The sequence below is a fragment of the Salmo salar genome, chromosome 11 (assembly GCF_965601325.2).
Source record: "Salmo salar chromosome 11, fSalSal1, whole genome shotgun sequence".
NCBI lineage: Eukaryota > Metazoa > Chordata > Actinopteri > Salmoniformes > Salmonidae > Salmo > Salmo salar.
Window position 1 is genome coordinate 32,525,180 of NC_138301.1, and position 20,963 is coordinate 32,546,142.

The 20,963-nt window shown below is 40.3% G+C and overlaps 1 protein-coding gene across 1 annotated transcript in view; it reads left to right on the top strand.

Annotated features, from left to right (window-relative positions):
- The window catches only part of LOC106592186 (protein unc-13 homolog C), a 180,052-nt gene extending 160,524 nt beyond the window's left edge, over window positions 1–19,528 (top strand). The window contains exons 31-33 of the mRNA XM_082957854.1: window positions 7,051–7,143; window positions 10,621–10,780; window positions 19,100–19,528. Of these exons, the coding sequence (XP_082813980.1) occupies window positions 7,051–7,143; window positions 10,621–10,780; window positions 19,100–19,388 (542 nt within the window). The 3' untranslated portion in view covers window positions 19,389–19,528. The remainder of the gene's footprint in view (window positions 1–7,050; window positions 7,144–10,620; window positions 10,781–19,099) is intronic.
- Window positions 19,529–20,963: the final 1,435 nt, after the last annotated feature.

The window sequence follows — 20,963 nt, forward strand, 5'->3', positions numbered from 1 at the left end:
GTTAGTAGATATGCAGCCAAACCTCTCAAGATAAGGACACTGAGCTAGTAGATATGCACCCAAACCTCTCAATGTAAACACTGAGCTAGTAGATATGCACCCAAAGCTCTCAAGTTAAGGACACTGAACTAGTAGATATGCAGCCAAACCTCTCAATGTAAACACTGAGTTAGTAGATATGCAGCCAAACCTCTCAAGATAAGGACACTGAGCTAATAGTTATTCACCCAAAGCTCTCAAGATAAGGACACTGAGCTAGTAGTTATGCAACCAAACCTGTCAAGGTAAGGATACTGAATTAGTAGATATGCAACCAAAGCTCTCAAGTTAAGGACACCTCCGCTAGTATATGCTCCCTAACCACTCAAGGGAAGAATACACTTCATCTTTTTCCCCAAATGTCCTCTCTGGAGGTTAGGGTTAGAGTTTAGGGTTTAGGTCAATTCCATTTCATTCAATTCAGGAACAAATTCCAATTCTATTTTTTCTCATAGAGAAGCATTGATGAAATTGGAATTAGAATTTCAGTTAACTTCCTAACCCTCTTCACAGGAGGCTGGTTAGGGGAGGACGGCTCAAATTAATGACTGGAATGGGATGAAGGGAATTGTATCATGTGTTTGATGAGCTGGATACCATTCCATTTATTCCATTACAGCCATTACTATGAGCCTGTCCTCCCCAATTAAGGTGCCACCAACCTCCTGTGACCCTGTGATAGTTATCCTTGCTTCTCTTACAGTGGGCTGCAGTGTTTTTCCATGTCAGCTTGGTTTCTCTCCAGTTTACCGTGTGAGATGGTTACTGCAGTAATTGCATTTTTTCATTTACTGCCTCCTTCGATTCCTTTCTCTTTCTATTTTACTCGTGCTTCTCTCTCTCTCTTTCTCACTCTCTCTTTCGCTCTCTTTCTCTTTCTGTCGCTCTCTCTCTTTCTCACTCACTCTCTCTCTGTCGCTCTCTCTCTGTCGCTCTCTCTCTCTCTCTCTCTCTGTCGCTCTCTCTCTCTGTCTCTCTCTCTCTCTCTCTCTGTCTCTCTGTCGCTCTCTCTCTCTGTCGCTCTCTCTTTGTCGCTCTCTCTTTGTCGCTGTCTCTCTGTCGCTCTCTCTCTCTGTCGCTCCCTCTCTCTCTCTCTGTCGCTCCCTCTCCCTCTCTCTCTCTCGCTCTCTCTCTGTAGCTCTATCTGTCCCATACTGTGTCTCTGTGGAAGTGTAGGTTTTCTGTTTTCTTAACAGAGTAGAGCTACATGATGGCCTATCTAGGGCAGTGGTTCCCAAAGTTTTTATAGTCCCGTACCTTTTCAAACATTCAATCTCCAGCTGCGTACCCCCTCTAGCACCAGGGTCAGCACACTCTCAAATGTTGTTTTTTGCCATCATTGTAAGCCTGCCACACACATACATTACGATACATTTATTAAAAATAAATGTTTACGTTTACATACACTTAGATTGGAGTCATTAAAACTAGTTTTTCAACCACTCCACAAATTTCTTGTTAACAAACCATAGTTTTGGCAAGTCGGTTAGGACATCTACTTTGTGCATGACACAAGTAATTTTTCCAACAATTGTTTTACAGACAGATTATTTCTCTTATAATTCACTGTATCACAATTCCAGTTGGTCAGACGTTTATATACACTAAGTCGACTGTGCCTTTAAACAGTTTGGAAAATTCCAGAAAATGGCTTTAGAAGCTTCTGATAGGCTAATTGACATCATTTGAGTCAATTGGAGGTGTACCTGTGGATGTATTTCAAGGTCTACCTTCAAACTCAGTGCCTCTTTGCTTGACATCATGGGAAAATCTAAAGAAATCAGCCAAGACCTCAGAAAGAAAAAAATTGTAGACCTCCACAAGACTGGTTCATCCTTGGGAGCAATTTTCAAACGCCTGAAGGCATCTGTACAAACAATAATATGCAAGTATAAACACCATGGGACCACGCAGCTGTCATACCGCTCAGGAAGGAGACACTTTCTGTCTCCTAGAGATGAACGTACTTTGGTGTGAGAAGTGCAAATCAATCCCAGAACAACAGCAAAGGACCTTGTGAAGAAGCTGGAGGAAACAGGTACAAAAGTATCTATATCTGTAACGGCTGTCTACGGAAGAAGTGGACCAAAATGCGGCGGAGTTAGGGTTCATCATTTTTAATGTTACGAACACTATGCAATTCACAAAACAACAAAACTGACAGCCAACACAGTCCTGTCAGGTGCAACAACAGTGACAAGCACAATTACCCACACCACACAACGGAAACGTAGGCAACTTATGTGTGACTCCCAATCAACCACAACCCTCTACAGCTGTGCTTGATTGGAAGTCACACGGCCAAAATTAAATGAAACAATAAAACACTCACTCCCTTCTGCCACGTCCTGACCCAACTACACCCTCTACTGGTCAGGACGTGACAATATCCAAAGTAAAACGAGTCCTATATCGACATAACCTGAAAGACCGCTCAGCAAGGAAGAAGCCACTGCTCCAAAACCGCCATAAAAAAGCCAGACTACAGTTTGCAACTGCACATGGGGACAAAGATCATACTTTTTGTACAAAATCGTACAAAACTAGAACTGTTTGGTCATAATGACCATTTCGCAAAATAGATGGCATCATGAGGATGGGAAATTATATGGATATATTGAAGCAACATCTCAAGACATCAGTCAGGAAGTCAAAGCTTGGTCACAAATGGGTCTTCCAAATGGACAATGACCCCAAGCATACTTCCAAAGTTGTGGCAAAATGGCTTAATGGACAACAAAGTCAAGGTGTTGGAGTGGCCATCACAAAGCCCTGACCTCAATCCTATAGAACATTTGTGGACAGAACTGCAAAAGCGTATGCGAGCAAGGAGGCCTACAAACCTGACTCAGTTACACCAGCTCGGTCAGGAGGAATGGGCCAAAATTCACCCAACTTATTGTGGGAAGCTTGTGGAAGGCTACTCGAAACATTTGACCCGAGTTAAACAATTCAATTTAAAGGCAATGCAACCAAATACTAATTGATTACATGTACACTTCTGACCCATTGGGAATGTGATGAAAGAAATAAAAGCTGAAATAAATCATTATCTCTACTATTATTCTGACATTTCACGTTCTTAAAATAAAGTGGTGATCCTAACTGACCTAAGACAGGGAATTTTTAATAGGATTAAATGTCAGGAATTGTGAAATACTAAGTTTAAATGTTTTTGGCCAAGGTGTATGTAAACTTCTGACTTCAAATGTATATACAGTACAAAATCCATGTGTACATGTGTGCATATTGCGTATGCTATCGTGTGTGTGTATCCATTTATCCATTGGATGTGCTCGTGGAAGCAGAACAACTTGTGTCGTCGACAGGTGCAGGTGTAGTACTGCTGGTAGTAGCAGTACTACCAGTAGAGCTGGTATGTGTCTCTATGGACACAGGCCTTACTTTTTTTTAACCATTTATCAATTTTCTATCCAACGGAATGAGCAGCTACGTTTGGCTACATACGGACCGTTACTGGAATTCCCGCAAGAGAGTAACGGTTAATGTGATTGGATGTTAATTATTTGACTAGGCTACCTGTATTTGACATTATGTTGTTTTTTCGCTGAACACTAGATCATTTTTATATACTTCCCATCCTACCATCCCTAACCTGATTGGAGTAAACTAACGATCCTACCATCCCTAACCTGATTGGAGTAAACTAACCTGATTGGAGGTAACTAAGGATCCTACCATCCCTAACCTGATTGGAGTAAACTAACGATCCTACTATCCTAACCTGATTGGAGGTAACTAATGATCCTACCATTCCTAACCTGATTGGAGTAAACGTATGATCCTACCATCCCTAACCTGATTGGAGTAAACTAACGATACTATCATTCCTAACCTGATTGGAGTAAACAAACGATCCTGCCATCCTAACCTGATTGGAGGTAACTAACGATCCTACCATCCTAACCTGATTGGAGTAAACTAACGGTCCTACCATCCTAACCTGATTGGAGTAAACTAACGATCCTACCATCCCTAACCTGATTGGAGTAGACTAGAGATCCTACCAGCCTAAACTGATTGGAGTAAACTAACGATCCTACCATCCTAACCTGATTGGAGTAGACTAGCGATCCTACCAGCCTAAACTGATTGGAGTAAACTAACGATCCTACCATCCTAACCTGATTGGAGTAAACTAGTGATCCTACCATCCCTAAGCCTGATTGGAGTAGACTAGCGATCCTACCATCCTAACCTGATTGGAGTAAACTAACCTGATTGAAGTAAACTAGCGATCCTACCATCCTAACCTGATTGGAGTAAACTAACGATCCTACCATCCTAACCTGATTGGTGTAAACTAACGATCCTACCATCCTAACCTGATTGGAGTAAACTAGTGATCCTACCATCCTAACCTGATTGGAGTAAACTAGTGATCCTACCATCCCTAACCTGATTGGAGTAAACTAGCTATCCTACCATCCTAACCTGATTGGAGTAAACTAGTGATCCTACCATCCCTAACCTGATTGGAGTAAACTAGCTATCCTACCATCCTAACCTGATTGGAGTAAACTTACGGACACAAATATTCTACTGCTACAGCTATTTTAACTCACATCTACGGTACCTGTAGTTAAATAATTATACATATAATTCCTAATTTCCTCTTTCTTCAAGTGCTGGATTTTCACCCACAGCGGCCAATCCACCATTAATTCTGATCTTAACTCCAACCCTCCGATGTCCACAGACCAACCCATCTTTCCCAGTATAACGCCATTTTAATGTTTCCTTTTGCAGTAAATCCCTCCATTTTACGGTGATGTGTTCCGAGGGCCCTCAACCTCTCTATATAGAACATTTCTACTGATATTGTACTAAAAAGACTATAATGATATTTCTCATTGACTGATGGTGGTTTTTCAGATCCCCTAACAATACAGTTTGCATGTCCATCCGAACCCTGATATTATGACATAACAATCATTCCTGGACCTCACTCCAAAAGCAAGCCACAGATAGACAGTACCAGAAAATATATTCTATTGATTATGTTTCCTCGTGACAGAGTCTGCACAAGGATGACTGTTCAATGCCCCACATATTGAGAATTTTTTTGTAGCAGTATTTTATATAGTAGCTTAAATTGAAACTAATGACTTGATGAGTCAATTGTTGTTTTATATGTCAGTTCATAGACCCAATGCCAAGGTATTGGGACATAAAAAAACCTGTTTCCAACTGACTTGAATTTTATTGGTTGTTAGAGTGTTGATTTCCCCTGTTCCAGGTCTTAATTGTATTGTCGTGATATGCTCCTCCCTAATCAGGATCCATTCATCAGCTCTCTCTCTTCTTCTCTCTCTCCCTCTCTCTCTCTCCTTCTCTCCCTCTCTCCCTTCATCAGCTCCTGCTCTAGTAGCCTCTGCTTGTTTGGCAACATATTGATTAGACATCAACTAGGCTGTTAATGACACAACAGACACACAAACAACAGTACACATCTGTCTACAGTATGTTATTACCCCCTCATCTTGCCCTCTGTCTATGTTACTACCCCCACGTCTGGCTGTTTTGTCTGTGTTACTACCCCCACATCTGGCTGTTCTGTCTGTGTTACTACCCCCACGTCTTGCTGTTCTGTCTATGTTACTACCTGTCTCTTTGTCGCTCTGTCTCTCTGTCTGGCTGTCTCTCTGTCTGTCTCTCTCTCACCCCCATCTTTCTCCTCCTCCTCTCTCTTGTTCAACTCTATCACTCTCTTTCCCTCTTTCTCTCTCTTACCCTGCTCTAATAGCCTGTCTCTCTCTTACTCTCTTTCACCCCCGCTCTCTCCCTTTCTCCCTCCTGGGTCTGTCATTGAGTGCACCTCCATATTTAATGTGTGTTTGTTCTCTGCTCCAGAGAGGGTAGTGGTCCTAAATGGTTGGAGTCTCGGTGTAGGGCAGCACTTTGCGTTACCATTTTGTGTGTGTGTGTGTGTGTGTGTGTGTGTGTGTGTGTGTGTGTGTGTGTGTGTGTGTCTGTGTGTCTGTGTCTGTGTGTGTGTCTGTGTGTAATTCTGTTCCATTCTGTTCTGTTCTTTTACTCAGAGCTTAATACATTTATCTACAGCTCCATGTGTTGTTTTGTTTTCTCTGTAGCTTGTTTTTCTTTTGTCATTGGTTTCCAGAGAACCCAACTTCTCAGAGTGACACAGGAGGAAGTGGAGTGAGTCATTCACTTCATGTTGCAGTTTATGTTTCAGTCACTACACACAGGGGTTTCTTGTCTACCTTTCTGGATCAGTGTGTGTGTAACCTTATTTGAGATGCAGTGTTTCTGTCTTTTTGACTCTGTCTCACCTTTTCTCGCTCCCTGTCTCTCCTTTTCTCTCTCTCTGTCTCTCTTTTTCTCTCTCTCTCTCTCCTTTTCTGTCTCTGTCTGTCCTTTTCTCTCTCTCGCTTTTCTCTCTCTGTCTCTCTCTCTCTCTCGCTTTTCTCTCTCTGTCTCTCCTTTTCTTTCTCTCTCCTTTTCTCTCTCTGTCTCTCCTTTTCTTTCTCTCTCCTTTTCTCTCTCTGTCTCTCCTTTTCTTTCTCTCTCCTTTTCTCTCTGTCTCTCCTTTTCTTTCTCTCTCCTTTTCTCTCTCTCTGTCTCTCCCCTCTGACTCTCTTACAACATGTGGTTGTGATGACTAGCAGGTCATTGCAGGTGATGATTCTCTCTCTATCTATCTTTTTCTCTCCCTTTCTCTCACTCCTCCTCTCTCCTATTCCTCCTCTCTCCTCTCTCTCTCTTTCACTCTCCTCATCTCTTCCCCTCTTTCTCTCCTCCTCTCTCCTATTCCTCCTCTCTCATCTCTCTCTCACTCTCCTCATCTCTTCCCCTCTTTCTCTCCCCCTCTCTCCTATTCCTCCTCTCTCCTCCTCTCTCCTCCTCTCTCCTCTCTCTCTCTCTGACAGTAGTTTTGTATGGTGATCTTCAGGTGAAGACTCAATGTACTCTCTCTCCTCCTCCTCATCTCTCTCTCTCTGACGGTAGTGTTGTGTTGTTGGTCTGCAGGTCAGTCTACCGACAGCTCCGTGGGGGAGGTGTCCATGCAGGTGGATCTCATCTCTCACCCTGGCACTGGAGAGCACAAAGTCAACGTGAAGGGTGAGACACACACACGCAAGAACTCGCACATGCCATTCCTGTACACAAACACACAGAGGAGGAAAGCAGAAACTGTGAAACAATTCAACCTCACTTTACCACTTAGATAAGAACATTACAACAACGATGTATCATTCTTAGTCAAATCTATTCATACCTGTAATGTCCAAAGAGGAACCACTGGGAAGAACATGGATAGTTGGGTTGTAGTTGTAGGCTAATGTTAAGCTGTGGTCATTATCAGATAGACTGCAGCTACAATACATCCTACTTGAAGATTTCTATAGAGAATAATAACCACCGTAGCATAACAACACATCTCTGACGGTATCATTAAAACCTTATACTACAGAACACTAGTCAGACAGAGACCAGTGGTTAAAACCCTATACTACAGAACACTAGTCAGACAGAGACCAGTGGTTAAAACCCTATACTACAGAACACTAGTCAGACAGAGACCAGTGGTTAAAACCCTATACTACAGAACACTAGTCAGACAGAGACCAGTGGTTAAAACCCTATACTACAGAACACTAGTCAGACAGAGACCAGTGGTTAAAACCCTATACTACAGAACACTAGCCAGACAGAGACAGAGACCAGTGGTTAAAACCCTATACTACAGAACACTAGTCAGACAGAGACCAGTGGTTAAAACCCTATACTACAGAACACTAGTCAGACAGAGACCAGTGGTTAAAACCCTATACTACAGAACACTAGTCAGACAGAGACCAGTGGTTAAAACCCTATACTACAGAACACTAGTCAGACAGAGACCAGTGGTTAAAACCCTATACTACAGAACACTAGTCAGACAGAGACCAGTGGTTAAAACCCTATACTACAGAACACTAGTCAGACAGAGACCAGTGGTTAAAACCCTATACTACAGAACACTAGTCAGACAGAGACCAGTGGTTAAAACCCTATACTACAGAACACTAGTCAGACAGAGACCAGTGGTTAAAACCTTATACTACAGAACACTAGTCAGACAGAGACCAGTGGTTAAAACCCTATACTACAGAACACTAGTCAGACAGAGACCAGTGGTTAAAACCCTATACTACAGAACACTAGCCAGACAGAGACAGAGACCAGTGGTTAAAACCCTATACTACAGAACACTAGTCAGACAGAGACCAGTGGTTAAAACCCTATACTACAGAACACTAGTCAGACAGAGACCAGTGGTTAAAACCCTATACTACAGAACACTAGTCAGACAGAGACCAGTGGTTAAAACCCTATACTACAGAACACTAGTCAGACAGAGACCAGTGGTTAAAACCCTATACTACAGAACACTAGTCAGACAGAGACCAGTGGTTAAAACCCTATACCACAGAACACTAGTCAGACAGAGACCAGTGGTTAAAACCCTATACTACAGAACACTAGTCAGACAGAGACCAGTGGTTAAAACCCTATACTACAGAACACTAGTCAGACAGAGACCAGTGGTTAAAACCCTATACTACAGAACACTAGTCAGACAGAGACCAATGGTTAAAACCCTATACTACAGAACACTAGTCAGACAGAGACCAGTGGTTAAAACCCTATACTACAGAACACTAGTCAGACAGAGACCAGTGGTTAAAACCCTATACTACAGAACACTAGTCAGACAGAGACCAGTGGTTAAAACCCTATACTACAGAACACTAGTCAGACAGAGACCAGTGGTTAAAACCCTATACTACAGAACACTAGTCAGACAGAGACCAGTGGTTAAAACCCTATACTACAGAACACTAGTCAGACAGAGACCAGTGGTTAAAACCCTATACTACAGAACACTAGTCAGACAGAGACCAGTGGTTAAAACCTTATACTACAGAACACTAGTCAGACAGAGACCAGTGGTTAAAACCCTATACTACAGAACACTAGTCAGACAGAGACAGAGACCAGTGGTTAAAACCCTATACTACAGAACACTAGTCAGACAGAGACCAGTGGTTAAAACCCTATACTACAGAACACTAGTCAGACAGAGACCAGTGGTTAAAACCCTATACTACAGAACACTAGTCAGACAGAGACCAGTGGTTAAAACCCTATACTACAGAACACTAGTCAGACAGAGACCAGTGGTTAAAACCCTATACTACAGAACACTAGCCAGACAGAGACCAGTGGTTAAAACCCTATACTACAGAACACTAGTCAGACAGAGACCAGTGGTTAAAACCCTATACTACAGAACACTAGTCAGACAGAGACCAGTGGTTAAAACCCTATACTACAGAACACTAGTCAGACAGAGACCAGTGGTTAAAACCCTATACTACAGAACACTAGTCAGACAGAGACCAGTGGTTAAAACCCTATACTACAGAACACTAGTCAGACAGAGACCAGTGGTTAAAACCCTATACTACAGAACACTAGTCAGACAGAGACCAGTGGTTAAAACCCTATACTACAGAACACTAGTCAGACAGAGACCAGTGGTTAAAACCCTATACTACAGAACACTAGTCAGACAGAGACCAGTGGTTAAAACCCTATACTACAGAACACTAGTCAGACAGAGACCAGTGGTTAAAACCCTATACTACAGAACACTAGCCAGACAGAGACAGAGACCAGTGGTTAAAACCCTATACTACAGAACACTAGTCAGACAGAGACCAGTGGTTAAAACCCTATACTACAGAACACTAGTCAGACAGAGACCAGTGGTTAAAACCCTATACTACAGAACACTAGTCAGACAGAGACCAGTGGTTAAAACCCTATACTACAGAACACTAGTCAGACAGAGACCAGTGGTTAAAACCCTATACTACAGAACACTAGTCAGACAGAGACCAGTGGTTAAAACCCTATACTACAGAACACTAGTCAGACAGAGACCAGTGGTTAAAACCCTATACTACAGAACACTAGTCAGACAGAGACAGAGGCTTCGTTTACACAGGCAGCCCAAATCTGATATTTTTTTCACTAATTGGTCTTTTGACCAATCACCTCAGATCATTTCACATCAGATCTTTTTCAGAGCTGATATAATTGGTCAAAATATAAATGATTGAAAACAATAAAAAAATTGGGCTGCCTGTGTAAATGCAGCCTGAGTAACTCACACTCAATGACCAGTGGTTTAAGAACAAGTGTTTTATTTAAAAGTACATGGACCAGTGATTTTAGAACAACTATCCTATTTCAGTTTGCATAGTGGATGGATGGGTGGGTGGGTGAGTGGGTGGATCGATGTGTGCATGGATGGATGATTTGATTGACTGATTGATTGATTAATTGATCGACTGATTGACTGATTGCTTGATTGATTGATTGATTGGCTGATTGATTGAGTGACTGAATGATTGATTGATGGACTGATCGATTGATTGATTGATCGACTGGTTGACTGATTGCTTGATTGATTGACTGATCGACTGATTGATTGACTGATTTCTTTATTTACTGATTGATTGATGTGTCTCTGCCGTATCTTTCCAGTGGTGGGGGTCAACAACCTAAGCTGGCAGACCAATGCCATGTTCCGACCGTTCGTGGAGGTAAATGCGGTCGGGCCGCACCTCGCCGACAAGAAACGCAAGTTCACCACCAAGACCAAGAACAACAATTGGTCACCAAAGTACAACGAAACATTCCAATAGTAAGTCTGCTTTACTGTCTAAAGTAAGTCCGGTTTATTGTCTAAAGTAAGTCTGCTTTACTGTCTAAAGTAAGTCCGGTTTATTGTCTAAAGTAAGTCTGCTTTATTGTCTAAAGTAAGTCCGGTTTATTGTCTAAAGTAAGTCTGCTTTATTGTCTAAAGTAAGTCCGGTTTATTGTCTAAAGTAAGTCTGCTTTATTGTCTAAAGTAAGTCTGCTTTATTGTCTAAAATAAGTCTGCTTTATTGTCTAAAGTAAGTCCGGTTTATTGTCTAAAGTAAGTCTGCTTTATTGTCTAAAGTAAGTCCGGTTTATTGTCTAAAGTAAGTCTGCTTTATTGTCTAAAGTAAGTCTGCTTTATTGTCTAAAGTAAGTCTGGTTTATTGTCTAAAGTAAGTCTGCTTTATTGTCTAAAGTAAGTCTGCTTTATTGTCTAAAGTAAGTCTGCTTTATTGTCTAAAGTAAGTCTGCTTTATTGTCTAAAGTAAGTCCGCTTTATTGTCTAAAGTAAGTCCGCTTTATTGTCTAAAGTAAGTCTGCTTTATTGTCTAAAGTAAGTCTGCTTTATTGTCTAAAGTAAGTCTGCTTTATTGTCTAAAGTAAGTCTGCTTTATTGTCTAAAGTAAGTCTGCTTTATTGTCTAAAGTAAGTCCGGTTTATTGTCCAAAGTAAGTCCGGTTTATTGTCCAAAGTAAGTCTGGTTAATTGTCTAAAGTAAGTCTGGTTAATTGTCTAAAGTAAGTCTGGTTAATTGTCCAAAGTAAGTCTGGTTAATTGTCCAAAGTAAGTCTGGTTTATTGTCCAAAGTAAGTCTGGTTTATTGTCCAAAGTAAGTCTGGTTTATTGTCCAAAGTAAGTCTGGTTTATTGTCCAAAGTAAGTCTGGTTTATTGTCCAAAGTAAGTCTGGTTTATTGTCCAAAGTAAGTCTGGTTAATTGTCCAAAGTAAGTCTTGTTTATTGTCTAAAGTAAGTCTGGTTAATTGTCTGATGTACAATAAACATTCTGGTAGTAAGTCTGGTTTATTGTCTAAAGGTCTGGTTTATTGTGTAGAGTAAGTCTGGTTAGTTGTCTGACGTACAATTAAACATTCTGATAGTAAGTCTGGTTTATTGTCTAAAGCAAACAACCTAATCCTGTGTTTTGGCTTCAGTAATGTGTGTCTTGGTTGTGCCAGGAGTGTTGCTCCTCCAGTAGTATAGTATTTGCTGCATAGTGGGAATGTAGACACATGCAGTGTCAAAACGTTTGGAAAAGGTTACAAATGAAACTAGAAACGCTTTTATCGCAGCATGATAGCAGAAAGTAATGAGATGATGAAGTGCTTTTAAAAATGAAAAAAAGAGACATTTCAGTTATTTGAATAGTGAGAATAGAGAGGGAGTGAGATAGATCATTCACCCTATCTATGCAGCTGTACCACTGTCTGTCTGATACTGAGCCAGCTGCATTTAAAGCACAATGTAGAGCCTGTGTCCCAAAAGCATCCTATTTCCTTTACATTGAGTGTATTAAACATTAGGAACACCTTCCTAATATTGAGTTGCATCCCCTTTTGCCCTCAGAACAGCCTCAATTCATCAGGGCATGGACTCTACAAGGTGTCGTAAGCGTTCCACAGTGATGCTGGCCCATGTTGACTCCAATCTTTCCCACAGTTGTGTGAAGTTGGCTTGATGTCTTATGGGTGATGGACCATTCTTGATACACACCAGAAACTGTTGAAAAACCCAGCAGCGTTGCAGTTCTTGGCACACTCAAACCAGTGCTACCTACTACCATACCCAATTCAAAGGCACTTAATTATGTTGTTTTGCCCATTGGCACGTACACAATCCATGTCTCAATTGGCTCAAGGCTTAAAAATCCTTCCTTAACCTGTCTCCTCCCCTTCATCTACACTGATCGATGTGGATTTAACAGGTGACATCAATAAGGGATCATAGCTTTCACCTGGTCAGTCTGTCATGGAAAGAGCAGGTGTTTTCTGTTTTGTACACTCAGGGTATAGTGCCCTGGTCAAAAGTAGTGCACTACAAGACCATGGTGCTTGCCTATGGAGCTGTGAGGGGAACGGCACCTCCGTACCTTCAGGCTCTGATCAGGCCCTACACCCAAACAAGGGCACTGCGTTCATCCACCTCTGGCCTGCTCGCCTCCCTACCTCTGAGGAAGCACAGTTCCCGCTCAGCCCAGTCAAAACTGTTCGCTGCTCTGGCACCCCAATGGTGGAACAAGCTCCCTCACGACGCCAGGACAGCGGAGTCAATCACCACCTTCCGGAGACACCTGAAACCACACCTCTTCAAGGAATACCTGGGATAGGATAAAGTTCCTTCTAAACACCCCCCCCCTTAAAAGATTTAGATGCACTATTGTAAGTGGTTGTTCCACTGGATATTATAAGGTGAATGCACCAATTTGTAAGTCGCTCTGGATAAGAGCGTCTGCTAAATGACTTAAATGTAATGTAAATGTACAGAAGGAATAGGGTGCCATTTGGGATGCCGACAGTGTTTGACTATCAGCTGCATCCAATCCTCTCACTGTGTTTCTGATAGCGAGCCAGATGTCTGTGAAGTGCAGTCAGAGAGAGAGGGATCATCTGTAGTGCCTACGTGGTCTCTGGTGCTCTTTTAATGCCAGCGTCCACTGACCGAGATCAATGTCAACAGGAACACTGTCTGCAAATACATGCAAAGAAAACAACTGATAGACAACAATACAGATAAAAACACATTTAAAACAACTGATAGACAACAATACAGATAAAAACACATTTAAAGCAACTGATAGACAACAATACAGATAAAAACACATTTAAAACAACTGATACAACAATACAGATAAAAACACATTTAAAACAACTGATAGACAACAATACAGATAAAAACACATTTAAAACAACTGATAGACAACAATACAGATAAAAACACATTTAAAACAACTGATAGACAACAATACAGATAAAAACACATTTAAAACAACTGATAGACAACAATACAGATAAAAACACATTTAAAGCAACTGATAGACAACAATACAGATAAAAACACATTTAAAACAACTGATAGACAACAATACAGATAAAAACACATTTAAAGCAACTGATAGACAACAATACAGATAAAAACACATTTAAAGCAACTGATAGACAACAATACAGATAAAAACACATTTAAAACAACTGATACAACAATACAGATAAAAACACATTTAAAACAACTGATAGACAACAATATAAATAAAAACACATTTAAAACAACTGATACAACAATACAGATAAAAACACATTTAAAACAACTGATAGACAACAATACAGATAAAAACACATTTAAAACAACTGATAGACAACAATACAGATAAAAACACATTTAAAACAACTGATAGACAACAATACAGATAAAAACACATTTAAAACAACTGATAGACAACAATACAGATAAAAACACATTTAAAACAACTGATAGACAACAATACAGATAAAAACACATTTAAAACAACAAATACAACAATACAGATAAAAACACATTTAAAACAACAAATACAACAATACAGATAAAAACACATTTAAAACAACTGATAGACAACAATACAGATAAAAACACATTTAAAGCAACTGATAGACAACAATACAGATAAAAACACATTTAAAACAACTGATAGACAACAATACAGATAAAAACACATTTAAAACAACTGATACAACAATACAGATAAAAACACATTTAAAACAACTGATACAACAATACAGATAAAAACACATTTAAAACAACTGATACAACAATACAGATAAAAACACATTTAAAACAACTGATAGACAACAATACAGATAAAAACACATTTAAAACAACTGATAGACAACGATACAGATAAAAACACACTTAAAACAACTGATATACAACAATACAGATAAAAACACATTTAAAACAACTGATAGACAACAATACAGATAAAAACACATTTAAAGCAACTGATAGACAACAATACAGATAAAAACACATTTAAAGCAACTGATAGACAACAATACAGATAAAAACACATTTAAAACAACTGATAGACAACAATACAGATAAAAACACATTTAAAACAACATATACAACAATACAGATAAAAACACATTTAAAACAACTGATAGACAACAATATAGATAAAAACACATTTAAAACAACTGATACAACAATACAGATAAAAACACATTTAAAACAACTGATACAACAATACAGATAAAAACACATTTAAAACAACTGATACAACAATACAGATAAAAACACATTTAAAACAACTGATAGACAACAATACAGATAAAAACACATTTAAAACAACTGATAGACAACGATACAGATAAAAACACACTTAAAACAACTGATATACAACAATACAGATAAAAACACATTTTTGTTGAAACAAACACAGGTTTGTTAAAACAGATAACAAAACCTGCTAATTATAAATGTAGAAATTATTTGATCAGTAATCACAACCAAAAATAGAATGTTTAAATGTGTGTGTGTGTGTGTGTGTGTGTGTGCATGTGAGTGTGTGAGAGTTAGGCTATATGGAGGAGATTACTGAGTAGTTTGGTTCATCAGGCTGACAGTCTTCGCTTGGAGTTATTGAGGGATGATGATGTTTTGGCAATGTAAGAATTCCAGAGTATGGTACCTCTGTATTTGATAGAGAATTGACTATGTGAGGTGCGGCAGTGAGGAGGGTGAAGGTTATCACAGTGTCTTGTGTTATATAGATGGATTTCAGAATGAACCTGGAAGAATCCATTGAAGGGTTTAGTTAAACTGTCTGGGAAGTATTTGTAGATGAAAGTGCATAATTGGCGAACATTAATGTTGTAAATAGACAAGATATTGAGTGTCTTAAAGAAAGGTGCAGATGGTTCCAGATAATTAGAGGAAGTGGCTAGTATATGTCTTGTGTATGATGAGTCATTTGTGTAGGTAGGAGGCATATGTACTGGCCCAGACAATATTACAGTAAATGAGATATGAGTAAATGAAACTATAGTATAGAGTTAGGAAGCAAGCCTGACCACTAATCTTTCTGATGATACCAACAGATTTCATCACTTTGCTGCAGACAAATTGAATATGATCTTTCCAGGATAACTTTCCATCAATTAGAGCTCCAAGGAATCTAGTGGATGTGACTTGTTCCATTTCATTCCCACCAATTAAGATTCTGGCTTTTTTTTATGTGTATATATACATATATATATTTTACATTTACATTTAAGTCATTTAGCAGACGCTCTTATCCAGAGCGACTTACAAATTGGTGCATTCATCTTATATATAATTAGGTAGGTTCCTAAAGAAAAGGTTGGCTTGGAAATAATGGTTGCTCTGAACACAGACGTTTAACTCTGTTGCAAAACAATGAAACCTCTCCTTTCATAGAGATGTCACCGAGCCAGCCTCTCTCACAGACAAATTCTACATATTATTATACACATTATTATGCACCCTGCTACGGGACAAAGCCATCTGACCTCTTGTGAAATGTTCTGTCCTCATTGATATTAGCCTTTGTACATAGGGAGTGTGGCGTGTGTGTTTGTGTGTGGTTTCTGTGCGTGTGTGTATGTTTGTGTGTGGTTTCTGTGTGTGTGTGTGTTTGTGTGTGGTTTCTGTGCGTGTGTGTTTGTGTGTGGTTTCTGTGCGTGTATGTTTGTGTATGTTTGTGTGTGGTTTCTGTGCGTCTGTGTTTGTGTGTGGTTTCTGTGCGTGTGTGTTTGTGTGTGGTTTCTGTGTGCGTGTGTGTTTGTGTATGTTTGTGTGTGGTTTCTGTGTGTGTGTGTGTTTATGTGTGGTTTCTGTGTGTGTGTGTGTTTGTGTGTGTTTGTGTGTGGTTTCTGTGTGTGTGTGTGTGTTTGTGTATGTTTGTGTGTGGTTTCTGTGCGTGTGTGTTTGTGTATGTTTGTGTGTGGTTTCTGTGCGTCTGTGTTTGTGTATGTTTGTGTGTGGTTTCTGTGCATGTATGTTTGTGTGTGTTTGTGTGTGGTTTCTGTGTGTGTGTGTGTTTGTGTGTGGTTTCTGTGTGTGTGTGTGTTTGTGTATGTTTGTGTGTGGTTTCTGTGTGTGTGTGTGTTTGTGTGTGTGTGTGTGTTTGTGTGTGTTTGTGTGTGGTTTCTGTGTGTGTGTGTGTTTGTGTGTGTTTGTGTGTGGTTTCTGTGCGTGTGTGTTTGTGTGTGGTTTCTGTGTGTTTGTGTATGTTTGTGTGTGGTTTCTGTGCGTCTGTGTTTGTGTGTGTTTGTGTGTGGTTTCTGTTTGTGTATGTTTGTGTGTGTTTGTGTGTGGTTTCTGTGCGTCTGTGTGTGTGTGTGTTTGTGTGTGTTTGTGTGTGGTTTCTGTGCGTCTGTGTTTGTGTGTGTTTGTGTGTGGTTTCTGTGTGTGTGTGTGTTTGTGTGTGGTTTCTGTGCGTGTATGTTTGTGTGTGTGTTTGTGTGTGTTTGTGTGTGGTTTCTGTGCGTCTGTGTTTGTGTGTGTTTGTGTGTGGTTTCTGTGTGTGTGTGTGTGTTTGTGTATGTTTGTGTGTGGTTTCTGTGTGTGTGTGTGTTTGTGTGTGTTTGTGTGTGGTTTCTGTGTGTTTGTGTGTGTTTGTGTGTGGTTTCTGTGTGTGTGTGTGTTTGTGTGTGTTTGTGTGTGGTTTCTGTGCGTCTGTGTTTGTGTGTGTTTGTGTGTGGTTTCTGTGTGTGTGTGTGTTTGTGTATGTTTGTGTGTGGTTTCTGTGTGTGTGTGTGTGTGTGTTTGTGTGTGGTTTCTGTGCGTGTGTGTGTGTTTGTGTGTGGTTTCTGTGCGTGTGTGTTTGTGTATGTTTGTGTGTGGTTTCTGTGTGTGTGTGTGTGTTTGTGTGTGGTTTCTGTGCGTGTGTGTTTGTGTGTGTTTGTGTGTGGTTTCTGTGTGTGTGTGTGTTTGTGTGTGTTTGTGTGTGGTTTCTGTGTGTGTGTGTGTGTGTGTTTGTGTATGTTTGTGTGTGGTTTCTGTGTGTGTGTGTTTGTGTGTGGTTTCTGTGTGTGTGTGTGTTTGTGTATGTTTGTGTGTGGTTTCTGTGTATCTGTGTTTTTGTGTGTTTGTGTGTGGTTTCTGTTTGTGTATGTTTGTGTGTGTTTGTGTGTGGTTTCTGTGCATCTGTGTTTGTGTATGTTTGTGTGTGGTTTCTGTTTGTGTGTGTTTGTGTGTGGTTTCTGTGCGTGTGTGTGTTTGTGTGTGGTTTCTGTGCGTGTGTTTGTTTGTGTATGGTTTCTGTGCGTGTGTGTGTGTGTGTTTGTGTATGGTTTCTGTGTGTGTGTGTGTTTGTGTGTGGTTTCTGTGCGTGTGTGTGTTTGTGTGGTTTCTGTGCGTGTGTGTGTTTGTGTGGGGTTTCTGTGTGTGTGTGTTTGTGTGTGGTTTCTGTGCGTGTGTGTTTGTGTGTGGTTTCTGTGCGTGTTTGTGTGTAGTTTCTGTGTGTGTTTGTGTGTGGTTTCTGTGCGTGTGTGTTTGTGTGTGGTTTCTGTTTGTGTTTGTGTGGGGTTTCTGTGTGTGTGTTTGTGTGTGGTTTCTGTGTGTGTGTGTTTGTGTGTGGTTTCTGTGCGTGTGTGTTTGTGTGTGGTTTCTGTGCGTGTGTGTTTGTGTGTGGTTTCTGTGTGTGTTTGTGTGTAGTTTCCGTGTGTGTTTGTGTGTGGTTTCTGTGCGTGTGTGTTTGTGTGTGGTTTCTGTGCGTGTGTGTTTGTGTGTGGTTTCTGTGTGTGTTTGTGTGTAGTTTCCGTGTGTGTTTGTGTGTGGTTTCTGTGCGTGTGTGTTTGTGTGTGGTGTTTGTGTGTGGTTTCTGTGTGTGTTTGTGTGTGGTTTCTGTGCGTGTGTGTTTGTGTGTGTGTTTGTGTGTGGTTTCTGTTTGTGTGTGTTTCTGTGTGTGTTTGTGTGTGGTTTCTGTTTGTGTTTGTGTGTGGTGTTTGTGTGTGGTTTCTGTGCGTGTGTGTTTGTGTGTGTGTTTGTGTGTGGTTTCTGTGCGTGTGTGTTTGTGTGTGGTGTTTGTGTGTGGTTTCTGTTTGTGTTTGTGTGTGGTGTTTGTGTGTGGTTTCTGTGCTTGTGTTCGTTTTATCCAACTAACTTTTAGCTCTCTGGTGTCTGGTCTCTGACTGATTGAGTTCCGTTGTCTAATCAATCAATCAATGAATCAATCAGTCATACAACATGACATGTCCTCTCTTCTCTGACTGCGTGTTGTTGTTGTTAATGAAGATGTTCTATCTATCCTGTTCAATAAACTACAAATGTAAGAGGAATGGGACTGATGTTGATCATGTTGTTGTCTCTCTTCCTCCCCAGTGTTCTGAGCAATGAGTACGGTCCAGAGTGCTACGAGCTCCACGTCTCAGTGAAGGACTACTGCTTCGCCAGAGAGGACCGTATCATTGGCATGGCGGTCCTCCAGCTCAGAGACCTGGCCGACCAGGGGAGCTGCTGTGCCTGCTACCCCCTGGTGAAGAGCATCTCCATGGACGACACTGGACTCACCATCATGAGGATACTCTCTCAAAGGACCAACGACGAAGTGGCCAAAGAGTTTTGTCGTCTCAAGACCGACATACGCTCTTCAGAGGAGGTTGCCTCCTAGTATGGAGATGTGATGGAGGGATGGATGGAATGAATGGATGATTGCATGGAAGGGAAGAGAGGAGGCGAAGAGAGGGAGGGAGGCGAAGGAAGGAAGGAAGGAAGGAAGGAAGGAAGGAAGGAAGGAAGGAAGGAAGGAAGGAAGGAGGAAGGAAGGAAGGAAGGAAGGAAGGAAGGAAGGAAGGAAGGAAGGAAGGAAGGAAGGAAGGAAGGAAGGAAGGAAGGAAGGAAGGAAGGAAGGAAGGAAGGAAGGACGACAGTTGAGGAGTTGTGTTGTCTGTTTTTGTGCATGTGTGTAAAACATCTGTTGGAATGTTCATTTTAAACTACAGTATGTACCAGTGTTTACTTACCGTATGCTCAATATTAAGTACTATATTCTACGAGTTATGTTAACGAGACATGAAATACCTTTTTGTACAACATTTAGATTTGTTCCGATAAAGTGCCAAACCAGAGGAAAAAAAGTACAACAACAAAACAACAACAAAAGAAAATAGTGATGAATTATGGTGATACTTAATATGTTTGATGAAAAATTTGCTTGATTATTTGGTTCAGTGTAAAATCATTCTCTCAAAAAAACGGTGGCGTTTTAATCGTTAAAAATCGTTCACTTGCACCCTGTTTTGTTACTCGTCCCCTCACACAGCACTTGTTGTGCATGTCCCGTTTACAACCATGTCTCTTCTATCATCTCACAGTGACCACAGGGTCGGGGTCCATGTACCCTGGCCCTAAAACTCTTTGTATTTAAGCCGAAACCTGAAAAGAGACCATTTTTTAACGGCGATGACTGCTATGTAAACCTTCATAGGTGTTTGTAATTTTATAACCATGACAACAACGAAAAGCCTCCAGTGCTGTCAGTCAACACAGAAAGGGTGGATCCTATTTTCTCTTTTTCTTTTTGCCTGTAATCTTTCCGTTCGGCCACTTTCTGTACGACCACTGTGAACACGAGCTTTGGAAGGCAAGCCGACATAACATTGCTGACGGTTTGATATTGTTGTTTCATATTTATTAAGATAACTTTGTTCCTGAGAAACTGCCAAAGTTATATAAAGATGTTTGTACAAAAGCAATCCATTACATGTATGAAAAATATATATGTACATGTGAACTATTTACTTTTACAATGCTAAATATCTGATTGTTGATGGGGCGGTTCTAGAACAATTTTTTTGAGTTTGTGTGAAGCTATTTACAAGATTTGAGAGTCGCAAAATGTTACTTTGCACATGAGTTGAATTCAGCTTCTGCTATTTGGTTTATTTTTCTTCATAAAGGAAAGAGTCTAACATTGGGTAAATATGCAACATTCCTATGTATTGCACTGATGGCGAATTGTATGTCATGTAAATATATTTAGTGAGAAATTGTACAAAACAACCGCCTCCTTTATTTCCAACACATTGTTCAAAGTGTTTTTTGTTGTTGTTTAATAATCTGATACATTCATTCAGTTATATAATCCTATTTGTTGTAGCCTCTATATACAGTTGCCAGAAGACATTTCACATCTCAAATGGAATGACAGAGTAATGTACTGTATGGCCCACAGAGATCCTATAAA